Consider the following 27,599-nt stretch of genomic DNA (forward strand, 5'->3'; position numbering starts at 1 on the left):
ATGGTGGCTTGTTTGTGTCTGCATGTTGATTTGCACTTTTCCTACCATTTATATCTATACATCTTCTTTTTGGGGCTTTTCCGACTGTATTTCTCTAACTGTTCTCTGATTATTGAGTATATATTCAGGTTACAATATTGCAATTTTGGCAGATTTAGCTTACAGTACAATTTATAAGCGAACATGCCTGTCCCTTTGCTAATTTAGCATCTTCCAACTGTGTTCCATGAGAGAATAGGATTTTTCAGATTTGTTTCCATTTTTGGGAGTTTTAAATTTGTCTCAGGGCTTATATTCAATTGTAGGTAGTAATACAAGGGTTTCAAACCTGTCTTTTTTTTGTTTTTTTCCTTTCATATGCTGAGGCTAGGTTGAGTGAGCACCCCTGTGTTTTTATTTTTTCCAACACTGAACTGTTTCACACCCACAGAGTTGCACACAACCACTCAAGGGAAGTGCCCAAACCAGCAACTGTTTTCTACAGTTTGCTACTGAGCAGCTCAATTAGAGCAGTGGAAACAGTAGCACTTTGCTCAAAGGCTCCTCGAAAGTCAGAGCTAAGGAAAGGGGAATCATTACTCATTCATGTCTGCCGTGACTACATTTTCCCAACTGGTCCTGAGACTAAACTGGGAAGCTCTCTGACTTAAGCCTGATTCCCTCACTTTTAGGCTACTGCCGCCCCCTCATTGTCTTTTCTGTCTGTCTGTGTGTGCTTTGTATGCCTCCATAAAGTTACTCCATTCCCGTCCTTTTCCTCTCTTTCTCATTCTTCTTGCTCAGGTGGTAACACTGGAGGGTGAGGTTAGACACTTGAAACACAAGGTCAGAAGACAACAGGTCAGTAGATCAGTTGAACTCTGACCTGGAAGCTGTGAAACAGGCTCACCAGATTGATGCGGAACGCTGGAGCCAGTGTGTCCTGCTTCACAGCCGATTGAAGCAGAACAACTCTGAGCTCAGCCAAATACCGAGCAGGCTGAAGGATCGACAATCCAAGGACGGTTTAAGTCAGCAGCAGCACATAGCCAAAGAGAAGGACAGTCTTTTGGTTGTTCAGTTGTCAGTCAGTTGAGCCATGAATCTACAGCAACAAAATAAAAAAATCTGTGTATGGTGTTAATCCAGTAAACAACATTAAAAAGAAAAATCGGATGCAATTATGCGTCTGAGTGCGAGTGATTTAAATCACAGTAGACAATCAAGTAGTCAGTCTTTTTCCAAGAACAACAAACTGACCCGTTTACAGCAGACAAGCTTTATTTTGCAGTCAACTTCCATATATCCCCATCTACATCATCCGAATTACCAAACAAGACAAGATGACCCCTCTGTTTGTCAACCTCTCACATCCAATTGGACCCAAACATGAATAAAGAGAGGGAAAGACAGACTGAGAGATTCAACAAAAAAAGGAAGAAGAGGAGAACAAAGTTATTATCAGCCAAGGGTCATCTTGGGTAGTCATGTGCCAGCCATGAATACTCCGCCGTCCAAATGAAGGATCACATTTAATGAGGGCTGTTTGTTTCCACAAAGCACAAGCTCCTGATTATGGTCACAAGAAAGCCATGGTGTTCCCATTAAGCCTTGTTATAAGGCCTTTGATCCAGCGACAGAATGAAATGCTGAATCCACCATTACTGTTTAGACTGTAGGGTAGTGGATACATTAAAGGGAAAGAAACACTATGACAGAGAGCAAGAAACATACACAGCTATAACAGGTAAAGTTGGCATATGACACCTCACTTTATATATATTGTGTGTGTGTGTCTGTTTCATAGTGTGACTTTTAAACTTACTTTCCTTGGGTAAAACATTCACCATCACACACTTAATAAAGTTAAGTGTACATGGGTTGAGTCAATGGTTTTAAACAGTACACACACATATGCACACACATACACACACACACACACACACACACACACACACACACACACACACACACACACACACACACACACACACACACACACACACACACACACACACACACACACACACACACACACACATATACATACATACATACACCTACACAGCTTTTTGACTCTAACGTAGAGAATAAAAGTTCCTCTGGTTTGTGTCTCTTTCCTTTGCATTAGCAAGTTTTCTACACAGTCATGCTGCCTTCCACCCAGTGTTAGTCCTAGATGGGCCCAGCTAATCCCTGGTTAAACCAAGCTGCGGTGAACCACTGAAATCTAACTAGTTGGCTGTCATTAGTCGTAAACCCTCATGTTCTGATCCAGATTACAGCAGGATTAACGTGGATGAACTCAAGATGAGTGTTAGAGCGGGTTTAACTTTCTCAACCTCTTCCCTTGAAAGGTGAGCTATGGTAGGATTCCTTGTGTAACACCAGGATTAAGCCTGGTTTCACTTCCTGGGTTCCCCTTTCATTATGAGCGAGGTGACTGTAGAGCAGCACATTATATTGCACCATGTAAGACAAACTAGAATATGTGTCTGTTTTTTCTTATTTACAGGCACATTTAGTCACAATGAAGTATCCTCTTTCACTGTTTGATTTCTTAGCATTATGATGAAGTTTATTTTTTATTTGTGCAAACATTAAGGCGCCATACTGCTTTATTCATCAGATACTTGCAACACATTCGGTCAGTAACTCTCCACACTTGACAGCTGTTCTGTAAATCTTCTCAAGAGCACCTATGCATGAGGGGAGTCAAAATGCTACTCTCCTTTTAAATGTAACCGTGTTTCCGTCACTGTACCGAGCCTTCGGGCTACAGCTGTTCCGCTTAAATAAAGAGCAATGCTTTATTCTCATCAATATTTGTGCTTCATTTCCCTGTGTTTGCTTTCAGGTTGAGACATTTGAAGGGAAGCTAAAGAGGCAGGAGGTTGAGATGGAACTTCTTCATCAGCAGCTGAAAGGAGCCACAGAGGAGCTGAACGATGCCAGTTTACAAGCCCAGCAGCAGAAAGAAACAGTAGCCATTTTTAGACAAAAGTACACAGCAGCAATGGAGAAGGTACATAGGGTGCAGGGGCAGGTGGAGCTTTTGGAAGAGGAACTAAAGTATTCACAGCAACAGGTAGATCACAGTGTACATTAATACAGTAAATTACCGTCATTACATTTAGCAAGCTCTGCGTCTATGAAGAGATTTCTGCCATTGGCTTATTCACTATGTTTAATTGGCAGGTAAGAGAGTCCCAATTGGCAACTCATACAGTGAAGGAAGAGCTAGCTGAGATGGAGCAGCGGTACAAGGAAAAGGTTGGCCAGTGGGAGAACTCACAGGAGACTCTTGACCAGTTGGCGGATGAGCTCCAGGCCAATCAGAATCTACTGAGGGAGAGTCAACAAAAAACAGACTATCTTCAATGCCTGCTAGGATCCCTGCAGGAGCAGGCAGACACACTCAAACAGCAGGTCAGGATGCACACTTTCACATTACAGTAGTATTAGTAATATGTAGACACAGCAAAAACATAGACCTAAAAAATCCAGACACATACAGCACTCAGTTTGTGGAGATTTGTTTGTATCAGTCATATCTTTTTTTATGCCTCCGTGCTAGCGACCGGAGGAATTATGTTTTTGGGTTGTCCGTCCTGGAATCATACATGTCACTATAGTGATAACTTCCATTTTCGCCAAATACCTTTTTATTGACTTCCTTCAAAGTCGTCGATACATTGTATGAGTCTGGACAGAAATGGATGTAAACTGCAACTTGACTGGTTGGCGGAGGCATACTACCACAAGGTGGGAATTCTAGTTCACAAGAGCTCTCTTTTGTCACTCGTGATTTTGGAATATTCCTTTTACTACAACATTTAAAACACCTGAAAACTGTTTTTCATTGCTTCTAATAATTCCATATAATCAGTGGAAACAGAGGCAGATGACATGAGCAGACCAGTAGCCACAATATTGCTTCAATCTTCATTGTGGTTGTATGTGTTCTTTAAGGATGCAGTTTTCATGGGACCTCATCTAAGTTCGCAACGATAGGATTTGCATTGCGTGAACCAGTGTTCAGGTTAAGTCACATTGGTGTCTCTGTGTTCTTGCCTGTGCTCCCGAGTGATGCCAGCTCCATCAATCTTGTGTGAGGGCACGCATGGGCCTTTGTGTGCATTTTTCTTTGCACTAATGTGTATGCGTGTGTACAAGTGTGCATGCGTGCACTGGCGTGTGTCACTTAATCTTGTCTCCTTTTTCTTTCTGTTTTATATTTACTACGTCAGGCAACAAATGAATCATCTTTATTACGGAGAAATTTAATTTGGATGAACTTAACTGCTGCCGCCAAGGTCAGACGGGCAGAATGTCATTTTAATCCAATCAACTTTAATCTGTTGGTTATAAAAGAGTTAGGCTGTTGAAGAATGGCTGTATCTCAGGCCCTTTATTACACTGGCTAATGACTTTGATTGTGAGGCGCCTATCAAGAGGTTAGGAGTTCTTATGGAGCTTCACATCCGGCTAATTCTCTACCTCGTGCCACTGTTAGGCTCAGCTAACCCTAAAATCACTAATGTCTTCATTCCCTGTTTACAAGGAAAATCTAAATTGAAAAAAAATTATATTAAACCAATGTACAAGTTAAAGCATTTCCTGTTTAAGTACAGATGGAAAAAGAACCGTTACTTACACAGTATAGTATCTTAATGCTATCTCTATTCATTTGTATTCTGACCAGGGAATAGTTCACTATTACGTAAAGATGAATACTATAAGACAAGTTGAATTTCTCTCCTTTCCTACAAAGATGTCTACTTTTGAATTAGTTGTATAATTTGTCTATATAAACGGCAGCAGTTAATAGACTGAGATTGAGGGTAGTGATACATTTAGAAAACACAATGAGCTACAAGGTCTTTTTTCCCCCCAAGGAGATATTCCTTTGCAATTACAAGAACATTCCTAACATCTTCAGGTACCCGTTGCCTACTGTAGTTTCTCACTTGTTAAAATAACTTGTTAATGTTATGCTAGCTGTGTTGGAGTTTGTCAACTGTGCTTAGAACATCAAGGCCATGTGTCTCTGCGTTCTGCGATGCAACACATCAATTCACAAATGAGTGTAATACATAATGATGTGCTTCCTTAGTTGCACATCAGTGTGATTTTCTTTAATAGCAAACCAAAATGCATGTAGTCTGTTGAAATGCAATTCATTACAAATGCACCCTTTTCTATTTTTGCTTTTATAACAGTCATTTTTGTTTCTTTTTTAGATCAGTTGTTTGCATTTTGTTGGTCACATTTTTAGTGTATGATTGAGTAAAATCACCCGGCTGTTTTGGAATCTTTTGGATTGTTTTTATTATTATTATTTTTTATAATAATTTCATTATTTTGCTGTTTATTTGTGACAAATTCTTTTTTGTTTTCCATTTTAGGCTATCATTGTTTTTTTTTTTTTTGTTGTGAGACGTTCGACTTACTTTCTGATTCTTACATTTGGCTCATTTTGAAGAAGAAAGAATAGCGACCACTTTGTGGAAGCTAACGGGGATCCAGATAAAGAACAAAGCCTACCAAAAAGCAAGTTACACATGTTAGTTCTTTGAAATATAAACTATGTTTCTTCTTTCTCTCTACCGATTTCACTTGCTCTCTCTACTCATAGAAACTGACGTTGGAGTGTGACCTACGGCTGTTTCAACAGAGTCATTCTCATTCTGATGAGGAGTACATCAGCCTGCTAAGACACAAACAGCAGCTACATAAGGTAAGGTCATACATTGTAACGTTCTACACATTAAGGTTACACATTACAGATGTGCATATTATCATCGCACTAAACCAATAGAATATATTGGGTACTTAGAGATAAGAATTGGGAGATTAAATGTGTTTACATTCTAGTTGTTTTCCAATATAACAGCTATCTCTTGTATCTCCCTTATTCAGATACATATGAATACAGAGTTAGACATATGTACATGTTAGTTTCAGATTTACATTGACATTAAATGAAGCTACATTCCATTTACACCTCCATTTGTGTGTGTGTGTGTGTGTGTTTCAGCGCTGCACAGAGCAGGTTGAGCACCTTGCAGAGTGTGAAAAGGCTATTCTTCAGATGAAGTCAGAGCTGGAGAGACAGTAATAACTGAGTCTATAAAACTCTCATTCTCCTCTGCTGATCCCGGTTCCTGTCCTTGTCTCTCCTCTCATACCCTTCCCATCTGCCTCCGCCTCCCCCCCCTCTCATTCTCTTTACAGTCTGCTTGCCAAATGGCACTCAGTAGCACACTATATGTCACATGGACAATTTAACATAATCTAGTCAAATCATTTTCTTTTAATTTAGCTAATCGGTTATCTGGTTTAATTTTTTCTTGTTGAAGATATTTTGTTCGCCATGTTCATTGGTACTCTGCATTCCTTACACAGCAGTTCAGACAGGTCAGTCACTCTTTGCTCTGTTTCCTATAGAGCCCAGGAAAAAGTGGGTCTGAAGCAAAGTCTTCTTACGTCCCACCATACACACATGAGCAATCGCAGCCAGCTGGAACAGGAAGTGATACGTCTGAAAAAGGAAGTTACACGCTTAGAGCTTGAGCTGGCTGACACCCAAAAGGTATTAAAGTAATGTGTATCTGCTGACCTGTCCTCTAATTTAGAGATAGCCATGTTATTTTGACTCTTTTTTCCTCTCTACTTTTAAATAAAGATGCCTCATCCACTGTCCTAAAATGTTGACTATGTATATGTCAGGCTAAGAACATGAGCTGGAGATTCCCAAAGAGGAGTACTCAACCCACCTCCAGTGGCACCACACACCCGCCACTCATGTGATTGTCCCGTGATTGCCTGGCATAAACAAATTGCCTCGCCATTAATTAAAGCACCAAACGTGCCAAGGCTGGTGAAATTGACTCCAATTAAGAGCTCAATGGGACATAAATATTTAAATTACTCAAAGTGGTGACTGTAGCCTGGCAGAGTGCCAACATTGCTGGCAGTCATAGTCAAATCTTTTGTGTGTGTGTGTGTGCAGCCTTATCTGTAGGTGCAAGTGGGAACATTTCATTTTACACATTAATTTGTGCGTCCTCTGGCACATACAAGTGATAGACAAGTGATGTCATGCTTACCAAGATCATATGCACGCACACACACACGCACACACACACACACACACATACACACAAGCAACTGTAGTCTATTCTCTTCATGCAGTCAGGTCTTGTCCATTTATCCAGCCAACTCCCTGTGGAATATGACATAATGAGTCTGTGTCCTACAAAGACATATGTATATATGTCCTTTAACAAATAGCTCAGCGAGACAGAGATTGACAGTGCATGCACTCAGAGCAGACAAGTGTTGGATAATGGGGCAGAGAAGAAATTAGCAGTAAAGTTGTCAAGTGGTAGCAAATGTACAGTGTGTAGTAATGAAGTAGGCTTATTTCAGCAACCAGCCAATGGCGGCTAACCTAATGTATTTTATTTGCCAATGTAGATTTTTATCTGTGTAAACTCAGGCACATGTGTCTACATACCATAAAACATTTTATAGGTGAACATAAATCCATCTATAATTTCTGTAAAGGACTTTCAGTTAACTTTGCAATATGCAGCGTTGGCTACTGTATGCCTTCCAAACCCCTTAACACAACTGATTTGCCTATGCCAAACTGCTCGGACAAGATTTAGAAATTTGCATCTGAGGCGAGCTACCAAATATCCACCGCCTTTGTTTTTCTAGCTGTGTGACCAAGACAAATATGTATTTTTTTTATTTTATAGTTTCAGTCAAGGTCTTCCATGGATAAAAGCAAAGGTTTTTTATGCCAAGTGTGAAGTGCATTCTAGACACAATCTAGCAAGATGCTTGATCTGCGCAAGAACACGCAGTCACTCATTCACTATTCCTCTTGGCCCTTACTTCTGCTGCAGGTACATGTGGCACTTTTCAGACAGTCAGAGGAGGAGCTGAAGGAGGCCAGACGAGAGGCAGCGAGAAAGAGCAGTGAGGTGGATACACAGAGAGGAGAGGTCCAGAGACTTCAGGAAGAGTTACTGAGGGAGGAGGAGAAGATCAGGAGTGCCATCAGAGAGAAACAGAGTCTGAGCACTCGCGTCAGGCAGTTGAGCCAAGAGCTGGAGGAGCTACGCTGCCAGCTGCAAGTCACAGGTAGCAATCAGTCAATACATCATACTCATTTCATTTGTCCATTTATCCATCAAACGCATACATAAACCATACCATATACTAAATAATTTATTTTTTAAATGAAACCACATGTGATTAGTGACCAGTGCAGCTTTCACACCTGCACAGTTAAGCAAGTGGTGCCCAAGCAAAAAAGAAAAGCCCATCAGAAGCATATAGGATGCTGGAGGAGCTTTACAGTGTGCCCTGCCTTTTATTTTGAACCAGCAACATTGCTGTTAGCTCAATCAGTTAGCTCAAATGCCAGCAGTAGTACATCAATGTGGTGATTCGGTTGCTAGCTTTGTGTGTGTGTGTGTGTGTGTGTGTGTGTGTGTGTGTGTGTGTGCACGCCTGATGCTGGCCTTTGTAGTAGTGTCAGTGCAGGAATGGTGATGTCTGGGTCTCAGTGAGCACAGAAATGTCTCATTAAGAATTAACGTACACATCTATGGTCATGCCAGGCAAACACCTCACATACACACACAGCCATTTCTCCCAACTCCCACTGCTTTAATTAGCACATACACACTTGCTCTCCGAGGTACAAATACACATACACACACATCCACCTATTGTCCGCAGAGAGATGAATCTGAGGTCTATCTGTGGCAGACAGTGGCTGGCTTGCTCGGTGAACACTGCTCATTAACAAGATAGAGACAGAAGGACAACGCTGTGTAGCTTGGCCTTTGTCTGTGATCAAAACGCATTCCCTCAACTCTACGCTCCACACAAAACCACATATTATTTCGCTTTTACCTTCAGCAAACACAATCCAGCAATGTAGAGCCTATTGTAATGACTTAAGAAGAATAAAGAGCATTATTATAACAAAGGAGGCATTGTTTACCTGGATATAGCAGTAGCCTGAATAGACTGGGTTAGGAGTCAGCTTGAGAAATTACTGGCGTGAACAAAAGGCCTTTTTATTAACATGAAGCCCTTGTCGAGGTTCTTTCTGTAATATGAAAACCTTTCCTTGAGTGGAGATGAGCTCTTGTTGTTGTTTGATAACAGTAGATCTGGTCTAGGGTGGAGTGAATTGTGAAAATGAACAGGTTAGAATGCAGATTGTTGGAACAATATGGACAAACACAAAGAGGTATACTCTACAGTAAAAAACAAAACAAAAACAGGAGTAGACCACAGTAAACTTCCATCAAAACCACATATTTTAGACTATTACTTTATTTCATTACTTTATGTTCTGTTAAATGGATGTCCTGTTATGTGTCTCTCTTCTTTTGTCGGTCTATAAAATTACAGAGTATCATTTTTACAGCTGATGTTTAAATGATTATGGAATTGACAATTTTTATGGTCTATCAAAGCATTTTTACTTGTAAAGTTGTTTGGCGCTGTGAGACGGGTAACATGTTACATGAATCCTGCAGTTAACTGGGCGCACACATAATTAGTAGTTATATGTATATTATATTAAAAGTTCTCTAGGTCGAGGGAATGTCTAAGGCGGAAAGAAAGGATAGGAGGATGAGTCGGGGACATGTCATATGGATGAGATTGAAGCAGCTGAAGGCAGCTGGATTTAATCAGACTGTGGCAGGAGAGACGGGAAAGAAGTGGGTGATTAAAAAGGAGAGAAAAAAGTTCTTAAACCTGGCATATGACTGTATGTGTCAAATTTACTGTCACTCTTTGACAGCATTTATTTTCTTACTTCAGTAGATATTCTGTTTCTTACAAAATAGTGAGTCTAGAGAGTACATCACACAACACTTAAAAAACTACACATGGTGCTAAGAGAATGCCAGTGTGTGTTCTGTACATATATTTATGTAGGCGATGTAGCACTTACAGTATATATGGGTAAATTGAACTGAATTGAGAACTGATTTGTGGCATGCTTTCTGAAACTCTAAGACACTTATAGAGCCAACAAATAGAAAGGTGGACTAGGCGAAGACTGTGTTACTAATGGGATTCATAGGAAACTGTATGTGGTTTATTCTAAATGGCTGTTTTTTTTAGCACTTACCTGTGAAATTCAAGCAGGGATGGATGTTTAAAATGTTCAAATATGGCTGATAGTGTCATCTTACATCTTAAATAAGATGTTGTAAGGTTGGCCATAATGTGAAATAAATGTGATGCTGTGTGACAACAAATGAAATAACAGCATAAACAAAAACACAATATCCATATTTCCACATTTCCACAAAAACAGAAATGTGATATTACCGCCCCTCTGTGCTGCTGATGTACATCTGCCTAAAGATGATGAAATCATTATTGTGTGCATGTTTGTGTGCGCACAAGTGTGCATGTGTGTGTGCTGCTATCCAATCTGGATCCCTGGACGCACACGTGCACAGGCCTCTCTCCTCCAATTCACCTCTATTACTAGCTATAATCCCATTTCACACTCTATCGATCCCCAAAACTGTTGTTCACCGGAACCAGCAGCAAACACTGGCATTTCTCCTCATCATTTCACCACCATTGTTCTTTATTACACAAAGAAGCCCCCCACTTCCCCCCCCCTTGTCTCAGAGCAAACTCAGCCCTGCTGAAATATGAATTATAAATGTATGGCTAATAAAAGGAGGGAGAGAGAGAGAGAGAGAGGGGGGAGAGAGAGAGAGAGAGAGAGAGAGAGGGAGAGAGAGAGAGAGAGAGAGAGAGAGAGAGAGAGAGAGGGAGAGAAACATCAGAGAAAATGACTCCTTTACAAGAGTCTATTGATCAGTTTCTATCAAAGGGGGATGTCAGACATGAGATTACCTGGCAGTTTGAGCATTAGGTGCCGTGTGTTATAGCCCCGGGCCCTTGTACCGCTGCCAGAGGATTGTAAATAAAGCAGAGAGGAGAGAGCAAGAGGGGAATGTGTTGGGGTGTATGTGTGTGAGTTTTAGATTCTACGTGTGTGTGTGTTTGTGTGTTACTCTTTGTCTGTGTGAGTGTTCACGGTGGTGTGCATACAATTTTCTTTTTTCTTGTGGTGTATTTGTGTGCATGACGGTGTGCGGCTGTGCGCCTGTACCTTTTGGCTTATACCCAAAAGCAGTGTTGCAAGCCCATGAAACTTCAGAAAGAGAGAGAGTCTTGGGAGGCTTTGGGACGCCTCTCGGGAGCACCTTAGCCCGCTACGAATCCCCCAACAAAGCCAAAGGAAGCCCCTATGAAGCCTTATGAAGCTTTTATGAGGGCAAGGCAGGGCCCAGCCGAGCCACAACCACTGATTCAGGGTTAGCCGGGTTTTCGTCCCTCTCATGTTAAAGGTTAGCTGTGAGAGCGGCATAATCTGACCGCAGATCTGTGATGATAAAGCTGATGCTGTATGATGGGCTTTGAAGCTCGTATGAAGGCATTGAGAGGGAGAGCTCGAGAGAGAGTTAGATTATAAACTAATGTCATACCAAGCCAGTATAAAAGGGTCAAGAAAGTGAGAGACCCAAGATCTTAGATTGTGGACTAATGTCATAACTTCATGAAGTCAGTTGTAAAAGACCCCAGGCATCCGAATATGGACTATTGTTCTACCTAAAGCTATTAAGAAGAATTGATTGTTGAGAAATCCACAATCCTCTGCGGATCCTCGTTTAATGTGGAAAATGTTGGTTGTATTTGGTCATCAAACTAAGCTAAATATTCCAATATTCTTATTTATTTTTCTAGTAAACTTCTGTGTATGTGTGCTGCTTTTCTACTTTTGTGTCTAGCTTTTTTATATTTGTAGAAATGTTAAGTTATAGAGAAAGCTGTCTGTCTTTTCACTTAATTCCTTGTGTGTGTTTCAGCTGTGTGTGCGTGTGTGTGTGTGCGCCTTTGCTTGTGTGTGTTTGGGTGCAAATAGGAGTGTTTGTGTAAATGGTCAGTCTGTGCAGCTAATTGCTCTCTCTGTGGTCTCCCCTGGTGGGAGGTGTCACTAAGGTCACCTCAAAACTAATGCCTTGAATGTGAATTTTATCCCCATCTCAGGTTTTTACATCTCTGCTTTTATTGATTATTGAGATTCATAGCAAACTTTCACCTTGAGATTCAGTAAAATAGCCAAGGTAGGGAGCACATGCGCACACGCACGCACGCACACACACACACACACACACACACACACACACACACACACACACACACAAATAAAAATGTTTGTGCATCGTTAAATATTTAGTAATTCCTGTTGCCGCTTCAATTTTCCTAGGGCTTTAGTTTAAACAGTTTGGATGCTGCAAAGCCATAAATTAATCATAGTTTTATTAAATGTAGATTTTCTTTTCTCTGTTTCCTCCTTTCTGGTATTGGTTTTAGCTTCCCCCCTACTCTGTCCTGCCACTACCATCACAGTGTGGTGCGTGGCCCTAAAAGCATTACAACAATACACTAAACATTTCTCTATTTCTATTTCACACGATCAAATACACATCCACACCCACAAAGTCAAGGTCCAGCCTGTAAATATCCAACACACACACACACACACACACACACACACACACACACACACACACACACACACACACAGACACACACAGACACATATTCAGGAGTGCATGCACGTCTACATATTCAGCGCACACACCTCAATATTCACTAGCCTTGGCCACCGATGACTGACAGTTTATGTTAACTTCAATGAATACTGAATTTATTGAAAAGGTTTTAAGAGCTATGAAGACACATTGACTCACAAAACAGCACACAGAACAAAAAAAAGAGGGTTGGAAAGAAACAAATCCAAAATTTTAAATTCAAACTGAAAAGGGAACCTGACTAGTGGTTTATTGTGCATCCGCTTAATGTGCTAAACTACTAAGTGTAGGACAATGGCGTTTTATTGCACGTAGACGGAGGAGACGGCTGAAAAGGGAATGTGATTGAAGGGATGCAGTCAGGAGTATGAGCTCAGATGGCTTGCTCAAGGTAAAGAGTGCCATCTATTGACAAAGTCTGGGAGCGCTCCTTTTGTCTCAACAAAAGAGGCTGCTGCCCCGTTCAAGCAGTGCAATACTTTCACTTCTACCTTCTGTGCCTCTGAAAGGCATTCTGAGTTGGTTTTGCTTTGAAGGTCGCTCACAGTTCATATTTTCCAACCTTTGCTGAAATTAACTTGACGAGAATCAATTATCATGTCTGTGTATGCATGTTTTGTAAATCATTCTATAAACCTTGGTCTGCTGGAGCAATTGAAGTACTCATTTACATATTTCTTTCTTTAAATACATTACAAAGAGTAAATGTACTCAGCCTCAAGAGCTACCTGGGAATATAATATCTCAGTTGGAAAATGCCATTTGAATTAGACCTACTCTCTAACCAACAATGTCTGAAGTGAACCATTGCTCTTTATCTCACACGTTTCTGTCTCTCTCTCTCTCTCTCTCTCTCTCTCTCTCTCTCTCTCTCTCTCTCTCCTGCTCAGTGGAGGAGTTGGCAGCCCGTGCAAGGGAGGCGAGGCGGATGGAGGGGTGCCTGAATGAGGGAAAGCTAGCAGAGGGGAAAATAAGGTAAGAAGGAAAAGAGGGAGAGAGGGAAAGAAGCTTCCCCTCTTATCCCATTTCCCATCGTCCCCTGTGTAAGCTCAGTAATCAAAAACATTTAGCTTTTTTACGTGCGGCGTACAGTAGGCCATTTAACTGAACATGTGTTGAACAGAACAGCCCTAAGCTCTAAATACGTACATTGTTTAAGAGAGTCTTTCAAAGCAAAAGGCCTAACTTTTTTGGTCTATATTAATTATATAAGAGCTGGATATCCCAACTTCAAATTCTGTTGTGTTTATTTTTCTGTTCCTGAGTGAATCAAACAGAATAACAGAAATATCAAAATGTTAATTGATGGGACAGATGTTAGGTCGCGGAGTTCAGAGTTCAGAGGCGAGGCCCCTGGTTGACCCCTGTGTGTCACCAGAGCTGTGGTGATGACATCAGCAAGCATGTATCAGCCAGTAGAGTGTGTGTGTATGTTTGTGTGTGTCTGTTTGTGCGCACATAGTTGTGGTTGTGGCTTTGGCTTCGACATGACCTCACAGCAACGGTCTCCGTCTCAGGGAGTTTCTCGGTTAAGTTTGAGCCATGGAACATTTTCATTGTCAACCCGACAATTTCAAACTCGGCATGGAGACTTTATAGGTTACATTTCGAATTATTACATTTTATTACATTTAAACCAATTTTAGGTAGTGAATGGTAAAACAATCGCTGCGTCTGCATATCATATCCATTTGCATAATCATGCTGTTTACTATTAACCCAGTATTATCTAATAACTGCAAAGACATGAAAGGTTTTCAAGCAACAACACCATACTAATGGCTTCCATCTGTGCTGTGGGAAATCCCCTCCTTTCTCCACAGGATGCCTCCTCTCTCTCTTTTCTTTCCTCTCTCTCTCTCTCTCTCTCTCTCTCTCTCTCTCTCTCTCTCTCTCTCTCTCTCTGTTCATCCTATCATGTGTTCTCTCCATGGACCAATCTATCAGGCATTTTTTTTTCTTTTTGTTTTGCCGTTCTGCTTCAGCTTTTACTACCACTAAGTTACTCTATTAGTATCCTTTTTAAGTTAATTGCTGAAACATTTAGTCAATTAATCTGTGTTCGGATGATATATTTTAGAATGTATATATTAAATCTTTTATTAATCATTTGAAAAGATAATTAATTGAAATTGGCAAGCTTTTGCTGGGTATGTCCTCACAACTGATAAGATTGACTTTCTCATATAATTTTATGATGAATATTGAGTTTTATTTATTTATTTTTTTTGTTTAGACTAAGCTTTTGTCCACTGTCAAGTAAAAATAAAAAAATAGTTTTTAGGCTTTTTTAAAAACTATCTTAAATTTGAGCTGAAATTAGTTGTTTAATTAGTTGCGTAAAAATGCCTAAAATTCACCAGCTTCTCAAATGTGAATCTTTTCTTTAAACATAAATGGAAATACCTTTTTGGGTTTTGTAAAACATGTAATTTAAACATATCACTTTGGGTTCTGGGAAACTGTGATGGACAGTTTTCACTGATGTATTGTAAATGAAGTGATTAATCGATTAACCGAAAAAAATCATTGTGCACAGTTGATAGTTGCAACCTTAAAAAAGTAGAATGTAGTACTAACTTGTGAATTTTTAATTGTTTTTGACAGTCACTAGACGAAATAATTAACTGAAAAAATGCATGTGTACAGAGGGAGAGGGGTAGATATTGAACTGAACATTCATTTTTTGGATGTGTCAATTTAACACAAATGGCAATAAAAACTAATGGTTAAGTGCTGACTTTGTGGTCGTTCCCTACATAGTCATTCTTGTTTTAACTGTAAAATCCATAACTTCAGTTCACTGTCCCAAAACTTTTTAACTTGTAGAAAGCCCAAATATTTATTACTATTCATAAACTTGCAATTTTTCATTTTTATTTGAGCTTTTAGAGATATGGGTCAAGAGTGGGAGGGTGGTTTGTTTTGGTTTGTGTGTATGTGTGTGTGTGTGGAGGAGGTTCGTGGGGGTGTTGAGGCTCACTGAGCGGCCGAAGCGAGGCTGTGGAGGGAGGTTTGTGGAAATGGTAATCATTTGTCGTATTGATCCCGCTGTAGCCAGGGCAGCTGGCACACACAAACTCGCTCTCACACATGTACACACACACACACACACACACACACACACACACACACACACACACACACACACACACTTGCAGACACTAACTGACTCACATACACACAGACGCACAGTTGCGTGGCAGGAATAGACCCCCTCATATTGATCCCCTTCACATTCCCTTAGCTCGGCTGCCACACACACTCACGCACGCACTACTCACACTTCCTGGGCCTACGTTAAACACTCCCACAGATCTGGATTTTCAAGAAACTTAATATTGGAATGAAATACTTCAGATGTGTGTTTTTTTTATTTTTTATTGTTTATACTAATAATGAATGTGTAAATATTTAAATGAGTATTAAAAATGCATCCAGGATATTGGAGTGATTTAAATATAGTGACAGATGTTTTTATTAATTAACTGTATTCTAGTATAGTGATAAGTTCAATAGTTGTTTGTGTGTGCAGGTCAATGGCTGTGAGGCTGGAGATGGAGGTGGCAGAGCTCAAGAGGAATCTTCAGCAGGCTGTCGATCACAAAGTCAAGGCCGAGCGAGATGCACAGGACCAGGTAAATAAATACACACCTGACCTGAGTGACACAGCCTCTGCGAATAATTCCAAGTGTTTGTTTAAATTGGCTTGGAGCAGGTGTTTTTCCATCTAAAACCATTGATAAACTGTCTGTACTCACAGAAAGCTATAACAATTGTACCACTATTACCACATTTTACCATTTAAATGTGATCATCTAATCCTTCTGCCAGTTAGCTTTATGATTTCTGTAGCTGACCTTACTCTTTTTATACTTAGGGTTTGTTGGGTTTGAGCCAGGTCTACTGTAGTACATAAACAGGAATACTAATACTAAGGTTTCCTCTCCTCTCCTCCAATGCCCTCCAAGGTCTTCCTCACCTCCTTCCTCCTCTGCATTCTCACCCCCCCACCCACCTTACCGTTTTGATGATTAGTGGCATATATCCGGTGCTAGAGCCCGGATTATCTTGTCCAAGAGAAGGAGGGGGTGTATGCGGGACCTAAACCTGGCAAGGTGATTTGGAGCGTTAATTCCTGGGTGTAATATTCCCTAATGTTCTGGCTGGGTGCGGAGGAGTGTGGGGGGGGGGGTGTCTCAGGGGAGAGTGGTTGTCAGAGATGAGCCGCCGCTGTACAAAGACAGAATGGATAATTAAAGGTAGAGCCAGGACGGGGAACTGATGTTCATTTAGATTCAACATCTTTAAATTCCGTCTTAAGCTTCCGTGCACAGTGGTGCTCTCTCGGATCTTGATTTTGCATTTTGTTCAAATTCTTCTTAAAGTCACTCCCTTGTCTTTCTCCCTTTGTTTCTTTATTTTTCTCTTTGGGTTCTCGGTTTTCTCTTTCTTTCATACGTCCTCCTCTCTCTCCATTTCTGTCTCTTTCACTCGCTCTTCCTCTACCTTACTCTTTTTTTTTTTCTCACTCTGTCCTTGTGAATAATGCAGCCCACATAGCGCGGCTCTCCTTTTTTCTCTTAACATTAGTGCACCGGGGTTTGACAATAGTTATTGCCCAGGGCCAGTAAAGACACTGACTTAGGCCAGTTGATTGGTCAGTCAGTAGCCAAGCCAGTGCTCGCGAAGAGTTCTCCGTCTATTTCTGTTGAAAATCCTTTCATCTCTGCCTTCGCTGTGTGACTGGTCCTCTTTTCTCTGTTGTACAATTTCTGATCAACCATATTGCAGGACATGTCAGAGTTAGTCACAGGTCTGTCAAGTCTCAAAGGCAGAGCAGGATACCCAGGGCTCGGTTTACACCTATCGCCATTTCTAGCCACTGGGGGACCATTCAGGCTGGGGGAACTCATATCAATGTTATATATATATATCAAACCTCATAAAGTGAAAATTGTCATGCCATGGGACCTTTACAAGCATTAAGTTATTTTTTTCAAATGATTCAACCAATCACAAAGTGTTGTTTAATTTATTCTTGCATTTGTAGTAAACTTTTTGGGAGTGTGTGTATGTACGTATCTGAATGTCTTTCTATGTGTGTATTCTCTGGCTGGCTCCTGCACTCATACACAATCCCTTACATTTCCCCTTTGCATTCCTGCTGTCTTCCATCATTTCAACAACAGATGAGCTTTTCAATGAATTTGTCTCCAAACAGTGTTTAAACACCAGTGTGATGGCCGATCTGACTATGACTCCTTCATTAGGTCCCAATCTCTGTTATTGACCAGCAGAAGATGAATTATCCGCTGGTGAAAAAAATCAAAGGGTTTGAAATGGTAAATGGTACACAACAGTGGCCTATAGAGGAAATCTATATTACAAATTGCCTCGGTGCACAGTAGCTGAACCTCAGATAGCTCTGTCTTTCTCGCTGTGTAAGTCTTTGTATGCACAGTGTGTACACACTTACCGGCCACTTTATTAGGTACACCTTGCTAGTACAGGACCCCCTTTTGCCTTCATATCTGCCTTAATTCTGCTGATGAAGATGCTGGAAACATGCTGCAGATTTGTCGGCTGCACATAAGAATCTCCCGTTCCACCTTATTCCAAAGGTGCGCTATTGGATTGAGATCTGGTGACGGTGGAGGCCATTCGAGTACAATGATGTCATTGTCATGTTAAGAGAAACTGCTGGAAGTAGCCATTAGAAGATGTGTACACTGTGGTCATAAAGGGATGGATATGATCAGCAACACCACCGCCATCCTGAACCGTTGATACAAGGCAGGATGGATCCATGCTTTCATGTTGTTTACACCAAATTCTGACCTTACCATCTGAATGTTGTGGCAGCAATTGAGACTCATCAGACCAGGCAACATTTTTTCCAATCTTCCATTATCCAATTTTAGAGAGGCTGTGCCAATTGTAGCCTCAGTTTCCTGTTTATAGCTGACAGTATTGGCACCCCGTGTGTTCTTCTGCCTCTGTAGCCCAGCCGCTTCAAGGTTTGACGTGTTGTGCGTTCAGAGATGCTCTTCTGCATACCTCGGTTGTAATGAGTGGTTACTTGAGATACTGTAGCTGCCTTTCTTTCAGCTCGAACCAGTCTGGCCATTTTCCTCTGACCTCTGCCATCAACAAGGCATTTTTGCCCAGAGAACTGCGGTGCGGCTCACTGGATTTTTTCTCTTTTTTGGACCATTCTCTGTAAACCCTAGAGGTGGTTGTGCGTGGAAATCCAAGTATATCAGCAGTTTCTGAAAATACTCAAACCAGCCTGTCTGGCACCTTTCTTCACTACTCTGATGCTTGCTTTGAACTTCAGCAGATCGTTTGTTACCATGGTTCTTTTAGAAACCGCATACTATCATACTATTCATACTAAGTATGGCGTAAAAGTAAGTATGTAGTGCCTTTCCAACTGCATAGTATGTGGATTTTGTGTACACGAGAAATGCCCATATGTTTAGCAAGACTTTGTGAGCATGAGAAGATTTTTGGACATACTCAACCCCACCATCATGCATTTTGAGCCAGGCTAAAAGCTGTTAATATGTTATAGTATGTGTCTTTTGTGTACGTATACCACAGTGTGAACAGTTTGCTGGTAATGGCATGCTTAATAGTTAATGTAGTAGAAAGTATGCCATACATACACATTGAGTGTGTAGTATGCAGTACGTTAGTATGGGATTTCCAAACACAGGCAATGTCTACATGCCTAAATGCATTGAGTTGCTGCCACATGATTGGCTGACTAGATATTTGCATTAACGAGCAGTTGAACAGGTGTACCTATGGCCAGTGAGTCGAGTTTGGAATGTGTGTTATATGCAAAGTCTTGTTTGTGTTTTCCTGGTCTGTTTTTGATATTAAAGGGATTTACATGTTATCTACCAGTCAATGTTGTACTTTCATGTGTCGCTTACACACACACACACACACACACACACACACACACACACTTCACTCGATCCTGTTCCTCTGCATGAGTCCAGTTCAAATACGAGTCTTGATAAAAATGAGGCATGTTTGTGTGACTGATCAGATCATCCCTCCATCTGTTTCCCTCTTCCTCACTCTCTCTCTCTGCCACACACACACACACACACACACACACACACAATCCCAGTCATTAGTGTGTTTACCTCAACTTCTTTTAGCATGGAGTAAAAAGATTTCAAACAATTTTAATGAGAATTTGCAAAGAAGTTTTCAGATCGCACAAAACGCATAAACGTTTATGAGTATGTTTTCTTTCCCATAACCCTTTTCACAACTGATAATGTCATCCTATAGAAATACAATTACACAGTAACTTTTAATCATTCTGACTCAGTGGGGTGCCTGCCTAGTGATTAGCGAGATCAGCCTGGTCGCTGCTTAAGTATCCCTGAGCAAGACAACACACACACACACACACATCCTCTTTTACACAGAGATTCTGCATTATTGCCGTGAAGAAGATCCACCATTACACCGGCGTTGTTTTGTTACACTGAACCAAACAACGCTGGCACAATCCTGCTCCGGTGTGATTTTAGATAGCATACCAGCATTCAGGAAGCAAAAGAGGCTGTGTGTGTGTGTGTGTGTGTGTGTGCAACCCGCGTTCATGTCTTTTTATACAGAACGGCGAGGCGGAATAATGGTGCAACATTCGTGCCTTGAACATGCTGTGGGAAAGGGGCGCTGTTTTATTCTGCACAGTAGTTGAACATGGAGGTGAGCAAAGAGAAATGTAATTTGCTCCAGTTTCCTCCATTTTCTTCACCACTCCAGCAGTGATAGACAGTGATTTAGCTTCTTTCTTACATTGCTGTTAGCTAATCATTTTTGAGACACTTACAGGTGTCATACACTGACACCTGTGCATGTTTTTGTTTGAAATGTGGCTGTGTGGCTGAACTTTTACAAACATGAGTGTGTAGTATTTTCATTTTGGTGATGCTCGAGAGAGTTGTTCTCTGGAACGGTCTTATCTGCACATTGATCGCACACATAATACCTGTTAGAAGCGCCAAGCCTGGCCTAATTAGCTTAGCATGACACGCATCGATCACAGGTTTGATGATGGAGAAGTGAGGATGGACAAATAAAGCTCATTTGGTTAGTTGATGAACAAAGGGAAGTGGTCCAATTGTCTGCCTGTTTAACCATGGAATGGCCTTCGTATTTGTTCAATATGTGTGTGCATGCGTGTCCTTGTGTCCCATCACGCTCAAACACAGCTCATTAAGCCACAGTCCTGTAATCCATCTGAGGGATCAGACGGACAGTCGAGCAGACATTATATTTCTCATATTGTCTCTATATCTTTCTATGTCCCTTTTAACTGTCATACTCCCGTAATGTCGGCGTTTCTGTGCATGGATGTGGATGACCCATGAAACATTGTTCTGTGGAAAGGTTCATGGAAGGGGCATATAATGTATGAAGATATTAATTTAGCAAAAGAAAGAAGAGGAAGAGAGAAAATGTGAAATATGTGTTTTTATATTTAAAAGTTATTTCTCTTTTACCCATTTTGTTTGATTTTATAGATGAAAAAGTTACTGAAACCTCTTGATCCCAAGTACTGAAAATGTGTATTTACATCTTTTCTTTTGGCAAAAAAACAAAGGCAAGTTCATATCAGTTAGTACAGTTGGGATTCTTTACTTGTATATACGTTTGTGACCGTGGTTCAAGGAAACAAGTGGAAATGAGTCTTTACAAATCACGCCTGCCACACATCTAACAGCTTCTAATTTATAAAATTAATTAAGAATGCTATTCTTGAAATTACTCAAGGCAAAACTTGAATGATCTCGGCTTAGCTGCAGGTTTTACAGTACTGAAATCCTCTACATAGATTCCAAAAGAGCTATGTAATATCACCCTATTCAAAGTCATTCTCAGTCAAGCTTAAGGACTAGCTTTAATTGAATGGAAAACCTATAAAGTGTACTTCTTTTTCAATTCAACATTTTGCAAGCATACTTTTTTTATTTAGTTCTTTATTTGTGAGATATAGCTTTTAGTAAATGCAGTGCCATATCTCATATAAATGCTTCTATTCATGTAAACATTTGACATTATACAACCAGTATAGAACAGTATGATAACCCAGCATTGGTGAGTTTTGGGCTGCTTCACTGTACTGTAAAGTGAACTGAGGGTCTCTAAAAAGAGTTTGGCCTAAGCACGTTTTTATTTTGCAGACATGTGTTTCCTACAAATCAATCAAATAGGAGAAAATAAGTAGTTATGAATAAATGCTTTCCACTGCTATACATTATTTTATTTTCTAACATTTTATTAAGGTGCTGAAAAAATAACAGTGCTGGCAATGTTTTTCCAAACTAGTGCTGCATCAGCTCATCACTGAACAATACAGCAACAATAAAAACCTAAAATTGTTCTTTTGTGCTGCTGCTGTTAGCTAAGCACTGTCGCAAGCTGGTCACCTGGACAACTAAACATCGCAAGGTTTGCCAAATGGGAATCCCACACATCCAGGACACATGTATTGCTTTCTATTGTTGGAGGTTACCGACAAATATAGCAGTCTTAGAAGCTGCACGACACAATTTGCATCTTTCCTTCAGCGATCCTGCTGCAACCTCAAGAACAAACTAATTCCAACTAATGCATGATTTGCCGAAAATGAACACTGTGAAATAAAGTTACTAGATTTGGTATTGTTTGAAATGATTCAAGTGCTGACATGATAACTGAATTTAGTACAAAACCAACAAATACCTTCTTTGTATACCTTACTTCAAAAAACACCAAACATCCCTATTCAGAAACTAGAAGAAACCAAACTTCTCAAAAGTAAAACATTATCTAATTGCACTCTAAAATTGGCAATACTTTGATTTCAGTTTAAATGGACACCAAGCCTGAGTTTCCTCTATATATTAAAAGGATACCTACTACAGTAGAGGGGGGAACTACATCTAGCTGGGAAGTGGGTGAGAAACTTCTACCAAGGCTGGTAATGTAGCTCATGCCGGCTAGATGCAAGATAGGGGACTTCAATAATGGCAGCCACTGATAAACAACCCAGCAGCATGCGTAGGAGAGTGTGTGATGAAAGGACTCTGGGAAAGGAGTGAGGCCATGCTGCAGCAGACGAAGGTAATTAAAGAAGCCATCATCAGCATCATTAATATGTTAGATCTGCTGTGGCCCACTGACTAGTCTAATGGAGAACATGTCATCATCGTCACCATTAGGGAGAGTGGGACACACACAAACACACGCACACATGGTCTTAATGTTGGGTCACGCTATGATTATCACCATTAAGCATGGAGTGAGAAGACCTGCTTAGGAAACCTCATTCTCTGCTGCCATCGCACACGCACATTTACACATAGTGAGTGAGTGAGTGTGTGTGTGTGTGTGTGTGTGTGTGTGTGTGTGTGTGTGTGTGTGTACATACACACACACACACACACACACACACACACACACGCCTGTAGATCTTTAATTCAGACCCTGTGAGTGATAAGTATGCATATTTAAGTGATGTCAGGCCTGTTGGGTCTTTTAATTAGACAGAATGAATGAATGTTTTATAAAAACGTGTTTAACAATAAATGTGTTCATTAATTTGATGAGAGGATGTGCTCTGATGAGCTGAGTGGAACAGAGTAATGGCTCGTATTCAGCTCTTGCGGTTTGATGGTGATGGTAGCAACAACCAGGCTGTCTGTTCTGGATTTTCCCCCTCCTCTTCATATTTCTCTCTTTAGCCAGAAAAGTTAACTTTGAATCATATTTATCCCTCAACCTTGGACAGCTTGGTCTGTTTTTAGTGAAAATGCACTTTTGTCCAGGACAGCTAATGTGCAATGTGATACTAGTCCACAGCTCCATTGAGAATAGAAGAGATGGAAAATCCATTAAGTCTCCACAATTTTTTTTTCTTCTTTCTCTGTCTGCAGGTGCGCTTTGTGGGTTGTCATGAAAGTTCATTCAGAAGTTTAGAAAAAAGATTGCCTAAAGTTCATCTTGTATCTATTGTCACTGAAAAGTGTGGGCTGTGGACTGGACAACTCTGCCTTATTTTGATAGAATAAACCATCAAAATGATAAGTACCATTGCAGCAGCTGTAAAGATTCCAAATCCTCCACCAGCACTGCAGTAGTCAACTTATATTCTTTGGCATAGGCCTGAAAGGACCAGTGGTATCGCCCAACTTGGTTATAAGTGTGTCCCAAATGCATTTTGTTGCCCCTTTTAGCCCCCATCATCTGCTAAAATATTTGTGCAACAAAACCAATCTAAATGTTAAGCAGGTATGCTACTTTCCTCCTCCCCCCGCTTGCAGTCGCACCTCCTTTGTCCCCTTTTCGCTAAAAAACGTCCCTTTCTCACTCTCCCCCTCTTTCTCACACACCCTTTCACTCCCTCCCTTGACACTGGTGGAAACAGAGTGATGGCGCGTAATTTAGTCCTAATCACAACATTAGACTTGCTGCGATTTACATCCCTCTGCCAGCCAAGCCAGTCAGACAGTCAGGAGGGAGATGTTAATGTGCGACCACAGGTAATTACTGTCATTACAGCACAGCACAGATCCCGCGTGTGCGTGTGTGTGTGTGTGTGTGTGTGTGCGTGCGTGCGTGCGTGCGTGCGTGCGTGTGGAGGTGTGTGACGATGCATTGTGGGTGTGTTTTGAGCTTTTGAATGGAACGTTTTGATATTTTTGTCTATATCATTAATATTGCAGTATTAACGTGTGGTTTTGGTCAACAACAGATCTTCACATGAAGACGTGTCTATGCATGAGACAAAATGTGTTGATAAATGTAATTACAATTGATGCCCTGACTCGGTTTTGATTTGCTTGATGTGATTTCATTGTTCTCCAAGTTTTAATTAATTGCTTTATTTGTGGAAATGCAGCCCTTCCTTAATCTGAGTGTAATTAAAAGATGCTTTCCGACCGGATAGTACTTGTACTTTTTAGAGGAAAAGTACACTTCTAAGCAGTTCTAAGATCTACTCTCCCCCAAAATCTTTTTTTCCGTTTGCATTCCCACTGGCCAAGTGGCCATAGGGACTGGTAGGAGGGGTAAGGGAGTGACGCAAGCACTGCAACGGTCTTTGCCGGTGAGACGCAGGACACGCTTGTGGAGTTTAACTCCGAAAAGACAGTTAACCACAGGTTCCCGTTAATCTTATGATGGACATCTGTTGTGATATTTAAACAAACGAACCGTCAACGGCGAAATAAAAGCCTCTTATTTACGAGAGCGGTCTGAGAGACCTCCAGCTCACAGCGAGGTGTCTGAGCAAGACTGGCCCAGCGACGAGCTTGAGACCGGGGCAGGCGCTTGCTGGCTGTCGCCTCACTTGATGGAGGTTCTCAACTCCGAAAACTTTGAAGCAAATTGTCAATTTGGCATCAATTTTCGCAAGACTGCCTATATTCGAAATCTAAACAGTTAATTTCTCGCCTAAAACGTTGTCAGAAGTGAATTTAATGATGAATAAGATGGTGACAATTGTTAAAAATGTCCCGTTGTTGGTTGTTGCTCTGTCTGCAAGTTCCGAGTTGGCAGTGGGCGTGACTTATAAGTTCGACCAATCAAGTACACCTAGGAAAAGGGAAAAGACCCTGCTCTGAAGTAGGAGCTAAAAAAGTACGCTACTGAGGCCAGAGGAACTTAAAAATCCGGAACACAACGAAAAAAGTGTTCTAGGAACGTTTAGTTCCAAGAACTGCAAAAATCCCTCCGGTCGGAAAGCCCCTAAAGTGTAATTCTTCATCATGTTATGAAATTTGAATAATTGAATATGTGTCACTGTCATCTTCACAACTTACTTTCACATCTAAGACAGCCTATTCTTTTCTGTTATTGAGGGGTCATTCTCTTGTTGAACATGTCTCACAGACAAATATTAGACAAAGTCAAACCTTTCTGTTTTTCTTCTGACCTCTTTTTAGCATTGGCTCATTTAGAAGTATATTTCATTCACTGTCCATTCCTCAAACAATTGACGCCGCAGCTGATTTTAATATTACATTGAACATTTTGCTGTAAAAGAAAACAAAATGTGTTATGTTGTCCTGTGAGTTGCATGAATTTTATTCCCATAAAATATGTAACAAAATTGACTGGTCAACTGTTTGCCCACTCTGTAGCCCAGGGTTAATGCAGTGCACACATGAAAGTCTGGCTTCTCTCAGATAACGTTGTAAATAACTTACAATATTTTGACCCTGGGCAACTAAAAGCATGTAATTTTCACTTTAACCTTGGGGTGCACAAGCAGTAGTCCTGTAAATGTGGGTGTGGCCTAGATAGGAGTTTGACTTTTATATTGACACACTGTTCGATCCCCAACAATCACAAGATCAACAAACAGACACTTTGTTACCAGACTTGTGAACACTACAGACAATTTATTGACAATTTTATTTTATTTGTAATCTTGATGATTCTCGACTCTTCGCTCTTATTAGATTAGATTGACTTTATTGATCCCAAATTGGGAAATTTCAGTGCTACAGCAGCAAAATATAAAACACACAGCACACATACTGAATATACTAGAAATCATAAATTGGATAGAATGCAAGAACAACTATTCAAAAATAAAGATAAAAAATACAAGGGAAATAATGTACAAACGTATATACAAGTGGCGAATAAAAATGTTCAACCTACTTAAATAGTATTTATAAAGATGTAAGTATAACCCATGTTTGTGCAAGTTGCACGTAGTGCAGTATCTTGGTTTATATGAGTCTTATCTAACACCCAGTGATGAAGTGTTAAAAAGTGGTATTGCCTGTGGTATGAATGATTTCTTTCTTATTGGCTTATCCTCTGTATTGTCCTGTTCCACTGAAGATATTGGATGATGAAAGCAAGGATAATTGTCATAATCACTTTTTTTTCAGTGATTTTTGTGTCCTAGAATTTCTGTGTTACATTTAACTTGGTAGTGTTTTCCAGATAAACATTAACAGGAAAATATGTTATAGGATTCAAATCACACAGCAGTTTGATTTTTGCAGTTTCGATTATTTTGACATTTTGGGTTAATCATATGACTTTTTTGGATACTTAAATCATGGCCCACATATTGGAAACTTTTTTTCATGTTTGCCCAAGTCTTTGTGGGAAGATGGTATGGTATATCAAGGTGTTTCCATGGCGATAAGGGTAATGTGTCAGGGTCCATAGAGTTTAGGCCTGGAAAGGTCCTGACTGATAAGCAGAATGGAAAAGTCAGCAGTTTGGCCAGTGCCATCCCATCCCTGTTTGCACCCCTCACCCGTTTTCTCTCTACAATCTCGTCTTCAGTCGTCTTCTGCTCTCCCCCCATCCACCATCTGTCCTCCTTTGCACCTGCTTAATACCTGACCCTGCAATTTATACCTGCGTCTGCAAACGCCATCTCTTTCATCACCCATTATTCTCCTTTTATCTGTTTCTCTTGTGTTATTAGGCTCTATTATTGACATTTATTTTCACCCTGTCCTTGCTTCCCATCTATTAGAGCCTCACTTATCCCCTTTTTTTAACCTTCCTTTATTTTTTCACTTTGTAGAGTGAAAAAAGGCAGAAGCGGAGGCTGGCAAAGACGGCAGTATCGTGGCATTGAGGTCCCCAGGGACCACCAATAGACAATAATCCAGTATTTTTAGGTCCATCAAATGTACTTAAATTCACAATTATGTAGGATATTACAACTACCGCCTCCCACCAGTTAAAAAAACAATGCATTTGGTCTTTGCAAACGGAAATGATGTACAGTCGGCTGCATGTTTATTTGCATATAGAGTGGGGAAGTGAGATCCGATCAAAGTGGTCACGCAGTAGGAGACACATTTTAATGCCAGGTGTGAACTTGTGTACTTAAGGCCCTGACACACCAAGCCGACCATCGGTCCTAGTTGGGCCAACGGCGACGTCGGCCTAGTTTGTGTG

General features: G+C 40.6%; 1 protein-coding gene across 2 annotated transcripts in view; it reads left to right on the forward strand.

The window, feature by feature from the left end:
* The window catches only part of LOC144537376 (uncharacterized), a 101,674-nt gene that overhangs the window by 61,696 nt on the left and 12,379 nt on the right, over positions 1 to 27,599 (forward strand). For both annotated transcript variants that reach the window (XM_078281052.1, XM_078281053.1), the window contains 8 exons: positions 2,837 to 3,067; positions 3,178 to 3,408; positions 5,618 to 5,719; positions 6,020 to 6,096; positions 6,430 to 6,574; positions 7,899 to 8,136; positions 13,535 to 13,619; positions 16,180 to 16,282. In XM_078281052.1, the coding sequence (XP_078137178.1) occupies positions 2,837 to 3,067; positions 3,178 to 3,408; positions 5,618 to 5,719; positions 6,020 to 6,096; positions 6,430 to 6,574; positions 7,899 to 8,136; positions 13,535 to 13,619; positions 16,180 to 16,282 (1,212 nt within the window). The remainder of the gene's footprint in view (positions 1 to 2,836; positions 3,068 to 3,177; positions 3,409 to 5,617; positions 5,720 to 6,019; positions 6,097 to 6,429; positions 6,575 to 7,898; positions 8,137 to 13,534; positions 13,620 to 16,179; positions 16,283 to 27,599) is intronic.

The sequence above is a fragment of the Sander vitreus genome, chromosome 22, assembly GCF_031162955.1.
Source record: "Sander vitreus isolate 19-12246 chromosome 22, sanVit1, whole genome shotgun sequence".
NCBI classification, from domain to species: Eukaryota; Metazoa; Chordata; class Actinopteri; order Perciformes; family Percidae; genus Sander; species Sander vitreus.